The 18,624-nt window shown below is 48.7% G+C and overlaps 1 protein-coding gene across 2 annotated transcripts in view; it reads right to left on the bottom strand.

Annotated features, from left to right (window-relative positions):
- Positions 1 to 18,624, bottom strand: part of TKTL1 (transketolase like 1) — a 34,742-nt gene that overhangs the window by 12,546 nt on the left and 3,572 nt on the right. The window contains exons 2-7 of one of the 2 annotated variants that reach the window (XM_030807196.1): positions 12,287 to 12,404; positions 8,288 to 8,385; positions 6,679 to 6,870; positions 6,468 to 6,595; positions 4,942 to 5,135; positions 2,394 to 2,558 (exon numbers count right to left, since the gene is read on the bottom strand). In XM_030807196.1, coding sequence (XP_030663056.1) covers positions 2,394 to 2,558; positions 4,942 to 5,135; positions 6,468 to 6,595; positions 6,679 to 6,870; positions 8,288 to 8,385; positions 12,287 to 12,404 — 895 coding nt within the window. The remainder of the gene's footprint in view (positions 1 to 2,393; positions 2,559 to 4,941; positions 5,136 to 6,467; positions 6,596 to 6,678; positions 6,871 to 8,287; positions 8,386 to 12,286; positions 12,405 to 18,624) is intronic. The other variant, XM_030807197.1, reaches the window with a different exon arrangement.

Here is an 18,624-nt window from a genome sequence, read left to right as displayed (position 1 = left end):
CATCTGATACCACTGTCTCCCCTCTGTACATCTAACAGGTGACCCAACCCCCCAGGCCCACACAGAGCTCCTGATGGTGCCCCCCAGTCCACTTCTCCCCCAGTCTTGTCAATCTCAAGAGGTGACACCACCTTCCCCCAGGTGCTGCCACCTACACTCAAGCGCCAGCCTTGGTTCCTGTCCTGACACCTGCCATCGGCATCCTGCTGGCTCTCCTGCCAAGGCAGTATGCGACAAGTCTGCTTCCCTCCGACTCCACAGCTACTGCCCTGGTCCAAGTCACCCTCTCCTTCTCCTCCCTTTCCTACGTGAAGCCATTCTCCAGTCTTCAGAGTTTTGGAAAACGCAGGCTGTTGCTTTCCTGCTTAAAGCCCTCCAGTGGCTTCCCAGCAAACTGCAAGAGAACCAGACCCATTGAACAGGGCGCCTGTAAGACCCTGTATGACCTGGGCCCTGGAGACCTTTCTGCGTTCACCATGCTTCTACCACTTGGCCTTTCCTCTGCTCTCCAAACATTCCAAGCCTGGGCCTGCCTACAGCTGGCCATGCCCCCTGCTTGAAATGCTGTCTCCCACATCTGTACACGGCTGACCCCTCGTCACCTGAGACTCAGCTTAAGTATCACCTTTTCTATGAGGTTGTCCCTGACCACCCCTGGTCAAGCTCTACACTGTAGCCACCTCTTTCAGCATGGCACTGAATACCACCTGCTCGCCTTTTCTTTACAACTTTTTTCCAACTATGAGAACATATCAGCAGGCACGGAGTAGACTACATGGCTGTGTGCTGAGGAAATCAGTGAGGTGGAGAGCAAACTTTCTGATAGGAGCATTAATCCAGAAAATTACGGATTGCATTGTTTTCCATTCAAAATGAAAACAGCTTAATGAGCCAGGCTTGGGGGCTCACGCCTGTAATCCCAGCACTTTGGGAGGCCGAGGCAGGCAGATTACCTGAGGTCAGGAGTTGGAGACCAGCCTGACCAACATGGTGAAACCCTGTCTCTACTAAAAATACAAATTAGCCAGGCATGGTGGCGCATGTCTGTAATCCCAGCTACTTTTGAGGCTGAGGCAAGGGAATCGCTTGAACCTGGGAGGCAGAGGTTGCAGTGAGCTGAGATCGTGCCACTGCACTCCAGCCTCGGTGACAGAGAGACTCTGTCTGAAAAAAAAACAACCCAAAACCAAAAAACAAAAAACCCAAATGGCCCAGCAGAGCACGGGGAGCTGTGGGGGCGCCCATCTCAACAGGGGTGCTGTTTGGCTTCCGTCAACTGGCGTCAGGAGGGAATGCTACCCTATGGTAGTAGTTCTTCCCATTTTTCAAAAGAATCCAGCAATGTGTATTCTATATAAGACCTCCTGCTGCTGGCCGGGCGCGGTGGCTCACGCTTGTAATCCCAGCACTTTGGCAGGCCGAGGCGGGCGGATCACGAGGTCAGGAGATCGAGACCACGGTGAAACCCCGTCTCTACTAAAAATACAAAAAAAATTAGCCGGGCGTGGTGGCGGGCGCCTGTAGTCCCAGCTACTCGGAGAGGCTGAGGCAGGAGAATGGCGTGAACCCGGGAGGCGGAGCTTGCAGTGAGCCGAGCACTCCACTCTAGCCTGGGCGACAGAGCAAGACTTTGTCTTAAAATTTTTTTTTTTAAAAATACTACTTGTTCCAAATAAAGTCACTGGTGGTCACATAAGACCTGCTGGCCTGTGGTTTTCTGGCATAACGACAGGAGCTGGGCATCATCTTCTATGACGCTCAGAGCTTTAGAGTTCAAAGGGTTTATTGGCCGTAATTCCTTCCTCTCGAGAGGGGTGTGCTTGTGTGCATGTGCTTGAGATACTCCCTGCATTAATACCACTCTGGGGAGAGACTGAGGCACAGATAAGCAGAATGGCTCTGCCTAAGGCACCAGCTCTAAGCATTGATATTCTTGTGATTGCAGTAAGTGCAATATTTGCATTTCTGTGATATATTAGGTCCCTCTACAGTGGAGAGAAGGAAACTGCATTCCCTGTGACTCCTCAACCAATGTGCCTCTGGGTGGTTGCAGAATTGGGCAGAAGGAGCTACTAGGGAGCCTGGGATGCTTCAGGCCCAGAGCCCTGGGTTCAGATGGTTCTAGGCTCAGAGGACCCAGTGTCTGTGGCCTTGGGGCTGCTGCCCTCAGCCAACTTGGAGACTCCAAGTGCCGAGTAGTCTATTACGGCCCTCCTAGCAGACCTAGAAGCCGCCTCTCAGACTCCACCTGGCTACCTGCCTCCTGCTTCCCGGGAATTTTTTTTCTAGTCCTTTTGCTTTCATAAATGGAAAGAAAAACTAGCACAGGCTGGGCCTCTTGTGTCCAGTGGGCCATTGATTGTAAGCAGCCCTGAGAGACACTACACACTCACCATGTTTTGCTCAGCCATAAAGCACTCGATGAAACGCTCAGGGTACTCTTTGTTGAATATCTCAGAGAAGGTAGAGTACTTGGTGTCACCGTCCAGCACAATGACTCTGTTGTTTGCATGGCCCAGCTTGGCCAGAGCCAAACCACATGCTTTCCGAGTAGCTATCTAGAAGAAAGAGAGAATCAGGTGGTAGAGTTTCTTCAAATGCATTTAGAAGGAACGACTACAGAAGGTACCATATTGTAGAATGACAAATTATCATCTATCTTGAAGAAAGTAAATTTGTGACTCACCAAAAATTTCCTTTAATGTCATAAACATGGATTGCTGGCCAATCTTAAATCCATACTAAACAGCTGATGTGGCACCCAAGTTTTTCTCAAATTGTGCTCTTTTAGGTTAACATCCCCCCTCCCCCAACCCCCACCTTCTAAGCAGGTAAACACTCCACAGCTGAAGAGGGAGGTTTCCGACCTTAACGGTCCTCGTTATATTTTTCAAATTACTTGGCCGGGTGTGCTGGCTCATGCCTGTAATCCCAGCACTTTGGGAGGCTGAGGCAGGCGGACCACCTGAGGTCAGGAGTTCGAGACCAGCCTGGCTAACAAGGTGAAACCCCCCATCTCTACTAAATATACAAAAATCAGCTGGGCATGATGGCGGGAGCCTGTAATCCTAGCTACTTGGGAGGCTGAGGCAGGAGAATCGCTTGAATCCGGGAGGCAGAGGTTGCAGTGAGCCGAGATTGTGCCACTGCACTCCAGCCTGGGTGACTGAGCGAGACTCCATCTCAAAAAATAAATGTTGAATTTTATGAATTGCTTTTGTTTAGTGTGTAGATGATGATCACACTTCCCCCTTCCTTTGACCTAACACTAGAACAGTGAATTCTATTCCTAGGTCTCCTGGCATGAGTCATCTGCATTACTAATTTGAGCTCACTGATTCATTTAATTTTTTTAATGTACTAATGAAGTTGAGATGGGCTAATGTTCTATTTAGAATTTTTATATTGGTATTCATAAAGTTGCTCTACAGTTTTCTTTAGGCTAGCTTTGTCACATTTTCGCTTCATAAGTAAATCGGGATGACATTTTCATCTTCCTCCGTATTTGGAAAAATACGACACAGTTTAGAAATTACTGTTTTCATAAAGGTTACAAATGAGTCACTATATAACCTGGTGAGCCTGGTGCTTTGGGGCTACAGCACTTGGAAAATTTTCTCCATTTTTTTCTAGGGCTATTGATCCATTTAAGTTTTTTATACCTTTTAGTCAATTTTGATATTTTATGCATTCCTAAAAATGGTCCCCCCCCCTTTTTACACATTTTCATACCAATTATACAACTATGGAGTTATATAGTTTTCTCAAACTTTTTTTTTTTTTGAGACAGTCTCGCTCCGTTGCCCAGGCTGGAGTGCAGTGGCCCAATCATAGCTCACTATCCCCTCAAACTCCTGGACTCAGGTGATTCTCCTGCCTCAGCCTCCAGAGTAGCCAGAACCACATTATGGCACCATGCCTGGATAATTTTTAAATTATATGTAGAGATGGGGTCTCACTACTTCGCCCAGGCTAGTGTTGAACTCCTGGGCTCGAGTGGTCTTCCTGTCTTGGCCTCCTGATAGTGCTGGGATTACAGGGGTGAGCCACTGTGCCTGGCTCACCCTTTGTTGATACACCTTCTTCTTTCTTCTGGTTTTTGTCTTCTGATTTCTCAAGTATTCAAAATTCATTTATTTTTAACCCTCATTACCAGGCTAAGAAAACTTAAGCAACACTCAAGATTTCTCCAAATAAAGAAGGTTCAGAAAGTGTGTCCTTCCTCCCTAGGCTCGCCACCTTACTTCCTCTAGGCCATAAAGAACTTGCCTGTGTCAGGTCTGCTATGATATACCAGAAGGCAGGATGTAAATGTGCTAAAAACCAAAAAGACTTGATTATTCAGAGTTTTGTGCATAATTTGATTCCTTTTTGAGGTTTCTGATGAATTGGCCTGCCCCTCTGTGTAATTCAAAGAGTAAGTTCAAAAGATCAGCCTGCCTGGGGCCAGTCTTCTTAGCGGAGACACAGAATTGTGGCACTTCCGTGCACAAACCAAAGTTAGGAAGCTATAAAAAGGCACACCACACCAGGAGCTAATAAATAGCAATTGACCAATCAGAAAATTCAGACACACACGTGAAAGCCAAAAATAAAGATCAGACCTAATAAAAGAGAAGCGGGGCCAGGAGCGGTGAAAGATCAAGTACCTACCAGGTGCAATGTCCACTACTCCGATGCTGGGTGCACTGAAAGCCCAAACCTCACCACCACACAGTTTCTATCCATGTGACACAGCTGCACTTTGGACCCCTAAATGTATTTTTTAAAAATGGCAAACCTCTCTTTATTGCCTACAAACTGTTAGTTACACGTCACTCTAATAATTGGTTCGTCCATGGAGACCAGAATAAATGAAGAATCCTGCGTACATACGAACAAGATTAGAGAACAAAGCAGTTGACGTACCTGATTTATTCAATTATCCACCTTTCTGCCTACCTTGTCACCAACTGTGTAATCAGGTGGAGAGCTCATCCTGACATCTGTGATGTTGACTTCAGGTGAGTCCTCAATGGGGAGCTGTGGCTCAAGATTCCTGTTGGTCTCTATCTGGCTCTCAATTAATTTGATAATGGCATCTGCTCTTTCTCTTGGCATTGGCTTTCCATGCCAACTTTCTGCATCCTCAATACCTGCAATGAAACGAATAAAAGACATCCATTCCATAAATATTTAGTGAGTGCCTATGAGGTCACCTGAAAAACAGACCCTGATGAAAAAGATGTCACCCTAGGACTCACAGGAGGAACACCTGGCACAGAGGGCCTGGGATGCTGCTGCAGCCAGAGAGAACAGCTTGGACAAAGGCCCTGAGGCTTTCTGAGACAGGGGTCTCACGCTATGACTCCTCCCCAAGCTGGAGTGCAGTGGGTGATCATAACTCACCACAGCTTCCAACTCCTTGGGCTTGAGTGATCCTCCCGCCTCCACCTAAGTAGCTGGGATTATAGGTGCAAGCCATTGCACCTAGCTATGCCCCTGAGGGCCACTGGTGAGTGGAAGGGAGAATGAGAACAAGGTTGGAGAGACAGGTAGGGCAGACCATGAAGGGTGGGTCTTGTGGGTATGAGAAGTTTGAGTTTTATCCAAAGCAAGATTGGAAACCATTGAAGGATTTGGAGTGGGGAAAGTGACTGATCAGATCCACTGTAGAAAGACCACTGTGGCAGCAGTGTAGAGACTGGTGTGGAGGGAGGCCAGCTGGAACTTTGGGAGAGATGATGGGTGTGCCAACAGTCATGGTGGCAGAGATGGGGAGGAGTGAATGGGTCCAAGATGTAATCTAGGGGACTGGATGTATGTGTGGGCATATGAGGGGGAGGCAGAGGCAAGGACAATACCCAGGGTCCTGCCGGGAGCACACTGGTAAAATAATTTACTGAACGGAGGGTACCAGAGTAAAACTATATTTTCGGTAGCAGTCACAGAACAGTTTTATTCTAAAATGTCTATAGTCTTTTAAAAAAATCCAGGAGCCACACTCTTTGTGATGAGTTAAACTTGAGATAAACAATTTCAGCTGTCAGCCTTGAAATGTGATAGTTGGTGATTCCAAGCTCCCTTCTTCCCCAATTCCCAGGGTTCTTCCAGAAGAGAGTGGGCCTAGGCGCGTGTGTAGGTATGCACTCTCATTTCTGCACCTGCTCATACGCACAGCACACTTTCTGATTCTACTAACTGTAGAGATTGTTCCCTGTCAGTCCTCCAATGGGCTGTACTCCTAGCCACTCCCTCGTGCAGGCGGCACATCACTGTTCACCTGCTAGGGCTTTTGCTATCTCCTATCCTAAGCAGACACTAGCTAGTGAAAATAAGAGAGCAGGAGCCTCCAGCATATACTCCAGGCAGAATTGCTAGTCACGAAATGAGTCATCTGCCTAGGCCCATCTAAGCCTCTCCCGCCTCTGCTGCTGAGCGGACAGATGCTTTTAACAACCAGGAGCAGGAGGAAAGTGCTTGCTTACTTGGGGCGCCCCGGCCCTTGAAGGTCTTGGCCACCACAGCAGTGGGCTTGTGCTTCACCTGAGAAGCCTGCCAGAATACCTGGCACAGGGCCTCCACGTCCCGGCCGTCCACCACATAAGTGTTCCACCTGCCAACAGAGGAGCAGGCTGGGTTACAAGAGATGAAGGGGGCAGGACAGAATGGAAATCAAGCACAAGAGAATACAGTTACCCGAAGGCTTCGCAGCGCCTCTGATAGATGTCTATGCAGTGCTCGGCGGGCAATGCACCACTGTGTCCCAGGCGGTTCACATCAAAGATTGCCACAAGATTGTCCAGACTGTAGTAGGAAGCAAAGGCCATTGCCTCCCAGACAGAGCCTTCTGAGGACTCGCCGTCACTCATGAGGCAGAACACCCGGTAGCTGGAGCAAGACAAGAGAGGTTTAGGACCCCGTGGGGGATCATCTGGGCCAACCAAGCAAATGCATTTCAGGAGGAGAAACGGAAGCAACCAGAGCAGCTGCTCCAGACCATTCGCTTCCCACAGTTTCCCTCCCCACAATTTCCCTCATCAACTCTGCCCCAGCCCAGCAGCTAAGAAAGCCGAGCTTGAAAAGCCTGGGGCTCACAAACAGGCTTTGCCTCTGGCTAGTTTTCTCGTTCTAGCTGTAAAGCAACTTTTAGGTTCTTCTGCCACATTTCCTCATCAATAAGCAAACAGGGCCAGAGGGGAAGGGGAAGAAAGCAGCACCCTTAAGTTCCCCAAACATTTACACACTCATTTTTCTGGTAAGTTCCCTTTTAAAGCATTGCCACCTTCTAATTTTTTTTTTTTTTTTTTTTTTTTGAGACAGAGTTTCTGTCACCCAGGCTGGAAGGCTGGAGTGCAGTGGCATGATCTTGGCTCACTGCAACCTCCACCTCCCGGGTTCAAGCGATTCTCCTGCCTACAGGCCCACGCCACCATGTCCAGTTAGTTTTTGTATTTTTTAGTAGAGAGGGGGGGTTTCGCCATGTTGGCCAGGCTGGTCTCGAACTCCTGACCTCAGGTGATCCGCCCACCTCGGCCTCCCAAAGTGCTGGGATTACAGGCGTGAGCCACTACCTCCCGCCGCAACCTGCTGGTTCTGTTCTTACAACTTATTTACAATAATCACAACAATCAAAACACCCCACCTTGGAAACGTGTTCTGCTGTGAAGTAAATTCCTCCACAACCAACGACGTGAGTGTTCGCATCAAGAAAACACATCTGGCCAGGCACAGTGGCTCACACCTGTAATCCCAGCACTTTGGGAGGCCAAGGCAGATGGATCACCTGAGATCAGGAGTTTGAGACCAGCCTGGCCAACATGGCGAAACCCCATCTCTACTAAAAATACAAAAATTATCTGGGCGTGGTGGTGCATGCCTGTAATCCCAGCTACTCAGGAGGCTGAGGCAGGAGAATCACTTGAAACCGGGAGGCAGAGGTTGCAGTGAGCCGAGATCGTGCCACTGCACTCCCGCCTGGCCACAGAGTGAGACTCAGTCTCAAAAACAAACCACACATCCCAGACCCCACTAAACTGCTGGAAGTTTTAAAAAAGCTATCAACCCTAGGATAAGAATGGAAAGGCAACAGCAGCTGAAACCTTTCAACAGACCTGTGGGAGAGAAAGTGGGGCAGCCACCTGAGGAGGGGAGAAAGCACAGGGAAGGCCTTCCAGAGGGGTCACCACGGGATGTGATGGGGACTGGCCCTTCAGGGCTCTCCACCTCACGGAGACAGGTGGCTGCCGCCCGAGACTCTAGGAAGGGGATGCAGGGCAGTTAAATGGCTTCTGGGGAAGAACCTCACCTGGCCCTGTCGAAGTACTTGCCAGTATATGCCATTCCACATGCAACTCCCAGTCCTTGTCCAAGCCATCCTGTTGCCACATCCACAAACGACAGTCTCTGTAAGAGAAGGGACCCAGTGAGCCCGGACGCAGCTGTAGGACATGGTATCAGGTGGACTCACGCACTAAGTGCAGGCTGCTCCTGGCAGCTGTGTAGCAGCGTCCCATCCGAACAGCCCCTCGCGCCCTGCTGGGTGAATTCCTCTTTACCACACCCATATGCACCCCAAGCTTCCGATCAACGTTACAAGAGGAAAATGGGTCAAGCCCAGGGCTCAGCCTGGGCTGGAAACTCAGGTGACTAAGGTGATGAAGACATCCACTGTCCCTGCCCGGGGAGTCACAGGTAATCCATACAGTATGGCAAGGGTGGCTGGAGCTTTGGGAATAGAGACGGGGAGCCTAAATACAAAGCAGAAAACGTGAAGTATGATTCTTGCCATTTTCCCATGGCCTTTCCCAGTCATGCACAAATCACATGTTCAATCCTACGGAGGATATGGATTCTTAAAACAGAAACCAGAAACGGAATACTCTGGTTCCCTGGTTTATAAAACTCAGGTCAACTGAGATCTTCCAAGTGGTCATCTAGAAGTGCCCATGCTAGAAATGAATCCCTTTCTACTAGCATTTACCCCACCCCCAACATCCTGTTTGCAGGCACAGGGTCATCACTATCCCAAGCAGAAAATGTGGCCCTCTGTGGGCCACAAGGTCATGCCAAAGAGCTGCTGCACTGACTGGAGAAGCGCAACTTGCAAGCATACTGAATTTACCCAACAGCTTCTGCAGCCACCGTTTCGACCTGGTCTTCAACATCCGTTGCCTCTGTCACTGCAGTGGCCTCCCAGCCTCCCCCACAGCCATTCTCAATCTAGCCACAAGGGGGAGCCTGTTAAAACTGAAGTTGACTGATCACATCTCTGTTAACTTTCTAAGGTCTTCCGACCTCCCACCAAGTAGAGCTCAACTTTTTGCACCTGTCTGCCCCCCCAGCCCCCATCACCTCCATTTCTCCCTCCCACTGCTCCGGCACCCTGGCCTCCTTGCTGCTCCTTGAACACAGTGGGCATACACCTGCCTCAGGGCCTTAGCACTCATGGCACCCACTACTGGAGTGCTTGTGCCTGGATATGGGCACAGCTCACTCTCCTGCCTCTTCCAAATCCCTGCTCAAGCGTCCGCACTGAGGTCTTTCTGGACCACTCTTTTTCAACCAGTGCGTCCTACCTCTTCCACTTTTACCTGATTCCAGATGCTTGGCCCCACCTGACAGTCCATCTATTGACTTAAAAGTTTGTTTCCTGCCTGTCCTCCTCCTCTGCTCAAACGTCAGCGCCATCCGAGCAGAGATGAGCGGGATCGTCACTACTGTAGGTGGATGGATGGTATTTATGATTCTCAGATCTCCTGCTTCTTGCTTCCTACCCTCTGCTACTCCCTGGGTGCTCTTGACCTTCCCCGGAATTCTCTGCATGCTTTGTGCCCACCAGAGACTCCCTTTTGGTTCTGCATTTCCAGCCCAGCGGAACTGCCCCGTTCAACTCAAGTCTCTTTTGACTATGCCTCTAGCCACATCTCCCTCCCTATGGCATCCACCACACTCAAGTAACAAGCTCTGGCTCCCAGTCGCCTTGCATGCCCTTGGAAGTCCTATAACATAATGGACCAAGGCTGGGCTCAGCAGTCAGACCAACTCTGCTTCCCTCTGGCTGTGAAGTGTGAGGCCAGTGGGCCCATCTCAAAGACTTTATGGGTGCAATGGAGTCCAGAGCCCCCTTAGGTGAAGGAGGTCAAGGATAAAGTGAGGATAGATTGAGAAAATGGTGAAGCATCAGTGTGATGCCTGTTACGGCAGAAGTGCTCCCACGTGGGTGTTGTCTATCTCAAGAACCCTTATGCTGTGGGGGAGACGATTCACGGAGGTGAAAGGCTAGAATAAAGATCTGCTCTGCCTGGAGTATGGCTCTTTACCCCATTCCCAGGCAAACCACAATGGACTACGCTTCATGTTTTCTCTTTCGTTCCAATTTCATCGGCCAGCTAAATCTCATGAACACACAAATTCTGGCAGCCGAACAGTGCCTGGTGTGCTGCTGCCCGGCAGAAAGCCTCTTCATCCCCTAAGGCCAATGGCTCTGATAGCAGCTGTTAGATGACAGTCTAGATTTTTTTTTTTTTTTGAGATAGGGTCTTGCTCTCCCAGGCTCAAGTGATCCTCCCACCTTAGCCTCCTGAGTAGCTGCAGGCATGCACCACCACGCCCAGCTAATTTTCGTATTTTTTGTAGAGACTGGGGTCTTGCTATGTTGCCCAGGCCAGTCTCAAGAGATCCTCCTGCTGGAGCCCCCCAAAGCACTGGTGTGAGCCACTGTACCCAGACTTTCCTTATTTTAAACCAGAAATCTAAACACTCATATTGCATTTATATATCTTTTTTTTTTCAATTTTCCTTGTAAAGGGGGCTGGAAGCGGTGGCTTGTTGGCTGTAATCCCAGCACTTTGGGAGGCAGAGGTGGGCGCTTGGGCCCAAGAGTTTGAGGCCAGCCTGGGCAACATAGTGAGACCACGCCTCTACAAAAAATACAAAAATTAGCCAGTTTTGGTGGCGCATGCCTGTAATTCCATCTACTCAAGAGGCTGAAATGGGAAGATCACTTGAGGCCAGGAGGTCAGGGGTGCATTGAGCTGAGACCAGGCCACTGCACTCAAAGCCTGGGCAAGAGCGAGACTCTATCTCCCCGAAAAAAGAACAAAAAAAGATGTAAAAAAAACTTCAAGTTTATAGACATGTTTAAAGACTAGCATAGTGAATTCCTTCCTGTATACTGCTTACCTCCAATAACCAACTGAAAGCAATGGAAGGCATTTACTTCATCTCTCTCCACACATGCGTGTACACATGTAAATTCTATTATTTTTTGCCAAACCATTTGACATTATGGTTTAGACACCAAGACAAGGGTCACAATTATGACCTTTAGGCACTTCAGCTATGCCCAGTTTTTGTCTTTACTTCCTACTGTGCTAATCTGGCATTTCTATTTGGACACAGTACTCTACCCAGCCAGATTTGTCTTTTTTTTTTTTTTCCTCTTTTGAGATGGAGTCTCGCTCTATCGCCCAGGCTGGAGTGCAGTGGCACGATCTCGGCTCACTGTAACCTCTGCTTCCCAGCTTCAAACAATTCTTGTGCCTCAGCCTCCCGAAAAGCTGGGATTAGAGGCATGTGCTACCACGCCTAGCTAATTTTTGTTTTTTTTTTAAAGTAGAGACGGCGTTTTGCTATGTTGACCAGGCTGGTCTCGAACTCCTGGCCTCCAGTGATCCGCCCACCTCAGTCTCCCAAGGTGCTGGGAGTACAGGCATGAGCCACTGTACCCGGCCCCTAGCCAGGTTTTAATTTGCTTCGGGACGCAGTGTACTTTGAGATGGCATCAAACCAGCCACACATTCTCAAATTGACCTTGTTTTTAAGGTTCTTTTTCTTTCCTATCCCCCATGATACATCATGAAGTGGCTGGTATTTTGCCCCATCTCATGAGAAGTGCCCCATCAGTTTCAGGTCAGATCTGCAGAAACATAGAAGAGGAAGCTGACTGACAGGGGTGGGATGTCCCTCCCAGTTACGCTCAAGTTCCCCCAGGCTCAGTGAGTGGGATTCACTGAGGCTGCCCGCCTCTGCTCAGGCAGCACAGAGGGTGGGAGCAGCATAACCCTGCCATGGGGGAAGTTTCGTGCTAAGTGGGGCGAGGCAGGGTATGACCAAAGGAAAGGAAGGACAGTCAGCTCTCCCAAGCCACCCTTCCTACCATGCCATCACAGGGCTCCAAGTGGCCCTCACTAGAACACTAGAGCTTTAAGATGCAAAGAAAGAAGAACCAAAATAATAAACGAGGCCCATTTCAGGCCTTGCTCCCACACAGCGGCTGTTCAAACTGGGCTCCCCACCGGCATACCTTTGCGAGGACAAATCGGTCATTGTCCGGATTCTCTGGCTCTGACTGCTTGTACTTCATGATGTAGAACAATAGCACAGACATGATTTCGGCAGAACTGCTACATGATGTAGGGTGGCTGAAAGACAGACATGACGCTGGTCATTTCTCACAGCAACTGACTTCCTAGCACGTGACCTTGGCACACGGTCTCCTCATAGAAGCAGTCATTTCTCCTAGCCCGGGAAGAATCCAACCAACGGTAAGGAATGCCGGGCTCACAGGTTGGAAGGGTGCTTTAAAGGCCAGTAAGCTCACCACCCCTCCCCCTGCGCACAGCGAGGCCAGCTCCTAACAGCAGGGCACTGTGGACTCGGGGCAAGTTTCCTTCATGCCTCGGACATGAGTATTCTTTCACGTGCTTAAATTCATCTGTGGCCTTTCCACATGCCGAGGAACTTTCAGGAGCATCGTGAATCAGAAATGCCATGGAGATCCCATTCTACGTCCCACAATGAATTTCTTTTAGGAAGTGAATGGTGACAGACTGAGTAATTTGTCATGGTAGAGTAACTGAGGCCCTTTCTGAATGCTGCCAAAGTAACTGCTGCTCTTAGAAAGCGGCCTGCATGTGAGTCCAGCCAGGCCCTAATTAATTAAAAAGGGGGAGGGGACAAGACAGCAGGGGACAAAACCAACTCCCTGGAGCTCTGCCCCAACTGTAAGTAAAAAAAGATGTTAGGCCCAGCTCATATTAATCATCTCTCATTTCAAATTTCACTAAGAAAGCCCCCATTAAGAAAATGGGGACTGTCCCTCCCCCATTTTCTTAATGGGGACCCGTGAAGGGATGGGCCCTCGCTCTGTCACCCAGGCTGGAGTGCAGTGGCATGATCATAGCTCATTGCAGCCTCGACCTCCTGGGCTCAAGTGATTCTCCTGCCTCAGCCTCCCAAGGTGCTGGGATTACAGGCATGAGCCACGCACCCAGCCTGATAAAAAAAAAAGCTTCAAAGGACACAAAAAGAGGGCTTTTGTGCACATGCAACTGTCGAAGGTGATTGATGAATGGTTTTGGGGGGTTGATGGCAGAGCCCACCAGGCTGCAGGGCTGGCGTGGACATTCTCCTGCAGGGCTGGTGTGCACGTTCTCCAGGACCCCTCGTTCACACTCACTGTCCTGGACATCTTCCCTGCATTGCTAAGACACCTTGTTCTTTATTCACTAAGCTCTTTCCTGGCTCAGTGAGAGAAAACCGAGAGGCCCCGGCAGCAGAGGAATAACAGGCTTCAGTGGAGAAGGGACCGCAAAGGAAGTAATAAGAAATCTCTTCTTCCTCCCAGGTTCTATCTCCTCTGCTCACTCCCCGCTGCTGAGGGTCAGTAGAAAGGGGGATGACACACTCCCACCCCATCCTTGTCACACTGTGATCTCCCCCAACACATCAGTGCCTGCACCTTCCAGGCTCCGGAAAGACGACGTGCCCTTTCTATTTTGGAAAATCACAATTCTCAGAAGACCAACAGAAATACATGTAGAAAATGATGGAAATTACTGGGTATCAAAGGACACGATGACCTGAACGAGCAAGAAGATGGTGGGGGGCAAGGGGTAGGGTGGAAGCCAGCTAGGACTCGGTAGTGACAAATGCATAACTATTTGCTTATTTTCAGTGCCTTTTGCTTCAAATGAGAGGTTTCTGCTCTCCCACGGTGAAGTGTGAGCCATCAATCCTGCTTCATTATGGGGGACTTCCAAGGGAGTGGCACAGAGCCTAGGAGTCCCCCTGGCATGATGAGGGGGAAGTTGGGAAAGAGAAGCAGAAAGAAAATGGAAGGGGGCCAAACGCAGGAGGTGTGAGGAGGAAAGCCAAGGAAGACGAGGGGAGAGGGAATGATAAAAAGGAGGGAGAGACTAGGCTTGGGGGCTCACACCTGTAATCCCGGCTCTTCTGGAGGCTGATGCAGGAGGATTGCTTGAGCCCAGGAGTTTGAGACCAGCATGGGCAACATGGTGAAACCTCGTCTTTACAAAAAAAAAAAAAATTAGCTGGGCAAGGTGGCATGCACCTGTAGTTCAAGCTACTTGGGAGGCTGAGGTGGGAGGGTCGCTTAAGCCCAGGAGGTCAAGGCTGAGTAAGCCATGATCACGCCACTGCACCTCGAGGCTGAGCAACAGAGGGAAACCTTGCCGCAAAACAAACAAACAAACAAATAAATAAATAAAAATAAAAAAATGGGGAATGAGAGGTAGGGTCTAATAAGTAGGAGGCAAGGTAGGAGGCTGGCCCAGGAAACGAGTCGGGGTGTTATTTTGTGCGCTGATGCAATGGGTTAACGCATTAGTTTCCTAAGGCTGCCAGGATGAGTTGCCACAAACTTGATGGCTCAAAACAGAAATCCAAAATCCAGGTGGCAGCAGGGCCACGCTCTCCCCCTAGGTCCTAGGGGAGGATCCCCCTCGCCCTTGCCTCTCCAGCTGCTGCTGGCCCCAGGCGTTCTTCGTCTTGCAGCTGGGTCACTCCCGTCCCCGCCTCTCTGCCTTCACAGGACCTTTTCTCCTGCATTTCTGCACAGTGTCTGTGTGTCTCCTATCTCCCCCTTCTTTCTCGTATAAGGACACTAGACACTGGATTTAGGGTCCACCCTAAGTCCAGGATGATCTTATCTCAAGATCCTTAACTTAATTTCATCTACAAAACCCTATTTCCAAATAAGATCACATTCACAGGTACGGGGAGCCATGGACTGAATGTGTCCCGCCAGAATTCCTACGCTGAAATCCTAACGCCAGTGTGACAGTATTTGGAGGCGGGGCCTTTGGGAGGTGATTACGCTGTGAGAGTGGAGCCCTCATGAATGGGATTAACGCCTTTATGAGAAGAGGCTGGAGACCCACCATGTGAGGATACAGGGGGAAGGTAGTGCTCTTGAGCCCAGAAGCAGGTCCTCGCCAGCACTGACCATGCTAGCACCTTGATCTTGGATTTGCAGCCTCCAGACAGTGAGAGATGAATGTCTGCTGTTTAAGCCACCCAGTCTTGGCATTTCTTATAACAGCCCTAAGTGATAACTGATTTGGGTGCCCCTATTCAACCCTTGTTTTGACTTAGATGACATTCTCTACGGGGAAAATTTCTTAGGACTATTGGACAAAATGTAAAGTTCTTTTCTTGCTTTTTGCTTTGTTTTGCCAGAAAAAAGAAAGATGAATGCGTCAACCAGAACATCTGGAAAGTCTGGAATATCACTGAGGAAACACAGGGCGATTGAGAACCCGAAAGTGAATGGAAACCTACGATAGAAGTGAGATATGCTTTTCTGTTGTCACCTCATCAGACTGTGTGTGATGACACAAGTGCCAATAGCCGGCAAACAGTGAGGAAACGAACATGCTCCTGACAGTTTCAGGAGTGCCCACGCTGAATGATTTTTAAGTTGAATATCTGCCTAAAATAAATAATTGTCTCATTAAAAAAAAAAAGAAAAAAGAAAAAGAAAATGGGGACTTAGGCCAGGCACGGTGGCTCATGCCTGTAATCCCAGCATCTTGGGAGGCCGAGGTGGGCGGATCACCTGAGGTCGGGAGTTCGAGACCAGCCTGACCAACATGGAGAAGAAACCCCGTCTCTACTAAAAAAAAAAAAAAAAAAAAAAAAAAAAGAAAGAAAATGGGGACCAAAACCTCTTGCTTTGCAAATGTCCTCTAAGTGGATGATTTAGATTTAAAAGCCACACAGATCCCTTGAGGACGCAGCCACCTGTTACTAATTTTGAAGGTGAAGGGAACAAAATGAACATGTACAAATTCAGACATATATGGTTCTTAACTGCACCCACACTGTCCTTTCTTTTTTTTTTTTTTTTTTTTTTGAGAAGGAGTCTCGCTCTTTCACCCAGGCTGGAGTGCAGTGGCGCGATCTCGGCTCACTGCAGACTCTGCCCCCCGGGGTTCACGCCATTCTCCTGCCTCAGCCTCCCGCGTAGCTGGGACTACAGGCGCCTGCCACCTCGCCCGGCTAATTTTTTGTATTTTTAGTAGAGACGGGGTTTCACCGTGTTAGCCAGGATGGTCTCGATCTCCTGACCTCGTGATCCGCCCGCCTCGGCCTCCCAAAGTGCTGGGATTACAGGCGTGAGCCACCACGCCCGGCCCACACTGTCCTTTTACTATCTAGCCCAGGCTCTGGAACAAGATTTATTTCATTTATTTATTTTTTGAGACAGAGTCTCACTCTGTCGCCCAGGCTGGAGTACAGTGGCACTATCTCGGCTCACTGCAACCTCCGCCTTCCGGGTTCAAGCGATTCTCCTGCCTCCGCCTCCCAAGTATCTGGGATTACAGAGGTGCACCACCACGCCTGGCTAATTTTTGCATTTTTAGTAGAGACAGGGTTTCACCATGTTGGCCAGGCTGGTCTCAAACTCCTGACCTCAGGTGATCCACCCACCTCAGCCTCCCAAAGTGCTGGGATTACAGGCAGGAGCCACCGCGCCCGGCCAACAAGATTTAAAAAGACATATTGTACTAAGTATTTTCTCTAACCACAATGGGATGAGGTTAGAAATCAGTAATGGATGGAAAACTGGAAAATTCACAAATTTGTGAAAATTAAGCAACACACTCTTACACAACCAAAGAGCAATGGCGAAATAAAGGGCATCCAAATTGGAGAAGAGGAAGTCAAACTAGTGCTGTAACAATGATGATACAATCATACAGCTAGAAAACCCTAGGCCAGGCGCGGTTGGCTCACGTCTGTAATTCCAGCACTTTGGGAGGCCTAAATGGGCGGATCACCTGAAGTTAGGAGTTCAAGACCAGCCTGGCCATGGTCTGGTGAAACCTTGTCTCTACCAAAAATACAAAAATTAGCCGGGTGCGGTGGCACACACCTGTAGTCCCAGCTACTCGGGTAAAGCAGGAGAATCACTTGAACCCGGGAAGTGGAGGTTGCAGCGAGCCGAGATCATGCCACTGCACTCTAGCCTGGGTGACAGAAACTCCATCAAAAACAAGCAAACAAAAACAAACAAAATCCTAAAGACTCATCCAAAAGACTCTTAGATCTGATGAACAAATTCAGTAGTCTCAGGTTACAAAATAAATGCACACAAATCAGTAGCACTACACCGACAACGACAAAGCTTGAGAATCAAATCAAGAACTCAATCCCTTTTTACAACAGCAAAAACAACAAATAAAACCCACCCTAGGAATATACTTAACCAAGGAGGTGAAAGACAGCTACAAGAAAAACTACAAAACACTACTGAAAGACATCACAGATGACACAAACAGAAAGATATCTCATGCTCATGGATAGGAAGAATCAATATTGTGAAAATGGCCATACTGCCCAAAGCAATCTACAGATTCAATGCAATTCCCATCAAAATACAGCATCGGGCTGGGCACGGTGGCTCACGCCTGTAATCTCAGCACTTTGGGAGGCCGAGGCGGGCGGATCAGGAGGTCAAGAGACCGAGACCAGCTTGGCCAACATGGTGAAACCCCGTCTCTACTAAAAATACAAAAATTAGCTGGGAGTGGTGGCATGCCTGTAGTCCCAGCTACTCGGAAGGCTAAGGCAGGAGAATCGCTTGAACCCGGGCAGCAGAGGTTGCAGTGAGCCAAGACTGCACCACTGCACTCCAGCCTGGGCGACAGAGCAAGACTCCGTCTCAAGACAAAACAAAACAAAACAAAACAAAACTGAAAGTAGTAGATCTACCATCTATCTACCATTCAATCCAGAAATTCCATTACTGGCTATCTACCCAAAGGAAAAAGTCATTATATGAAAAAGGTACATGCACACACGTTTATAGGCAGCACGATTCACAATTGCAAAGATAAGGAACCAACCTAAGTGTCCATCAACCAATGGGTGGATAAAGAATGTGGTATATATACAACATAGAATACTGCTCAGCCATAAAAAACAATGTATTTTGTAGCAACTTGGGTGGAGCTGGAGGCCATTATTTTAAGCGAAGTAACTCAGGAATAGAAAACCAAATACTGTATGTTTTCACTTGTAAGTGGAGCTAAGTTTTGGAGTGATATAATGGACTTTGGGGAGGAGAGTGAAGGGGGAGGGTAGGAAGGAGGTGAGGAATAAAAGACTACATATTGGGGACATTGTACACTGCTTGGGTGATGGGTACACTAAAATCTCAGAATTCACCAATATAGAATTTATTCACCTAAGCAAAAACAACTTATACCCCTAAAACTATTAAAATTAAAAAAAGAAAATGAGAGGCTGCGTGCGGTGGCTCATGCCTGTAATCCCAGCACTTTGGGAGGCCGAGGTGGGTGGATCGCCTGAGGTCAGGAGTTTTAGACCAGCCTG

Source organism: Nomascus leucogenys, chromosome X (genome assembly GCF_006542625.1).
Source record: "Nomascus leucogenys isolate Asia chromosome X, Asia_NLE_v1, whole genome shotgun sequence".
NCBI lineage: Eukaryota > Metazoa > Chordata > Mammalia > Primates > Hylobatidae > Nomascus > Nomascus leucogenys.
Note: the sequence above shows the minus strand (reverse complement) of the source record. Positions and strands in the feature narration are given on the sequence as shown.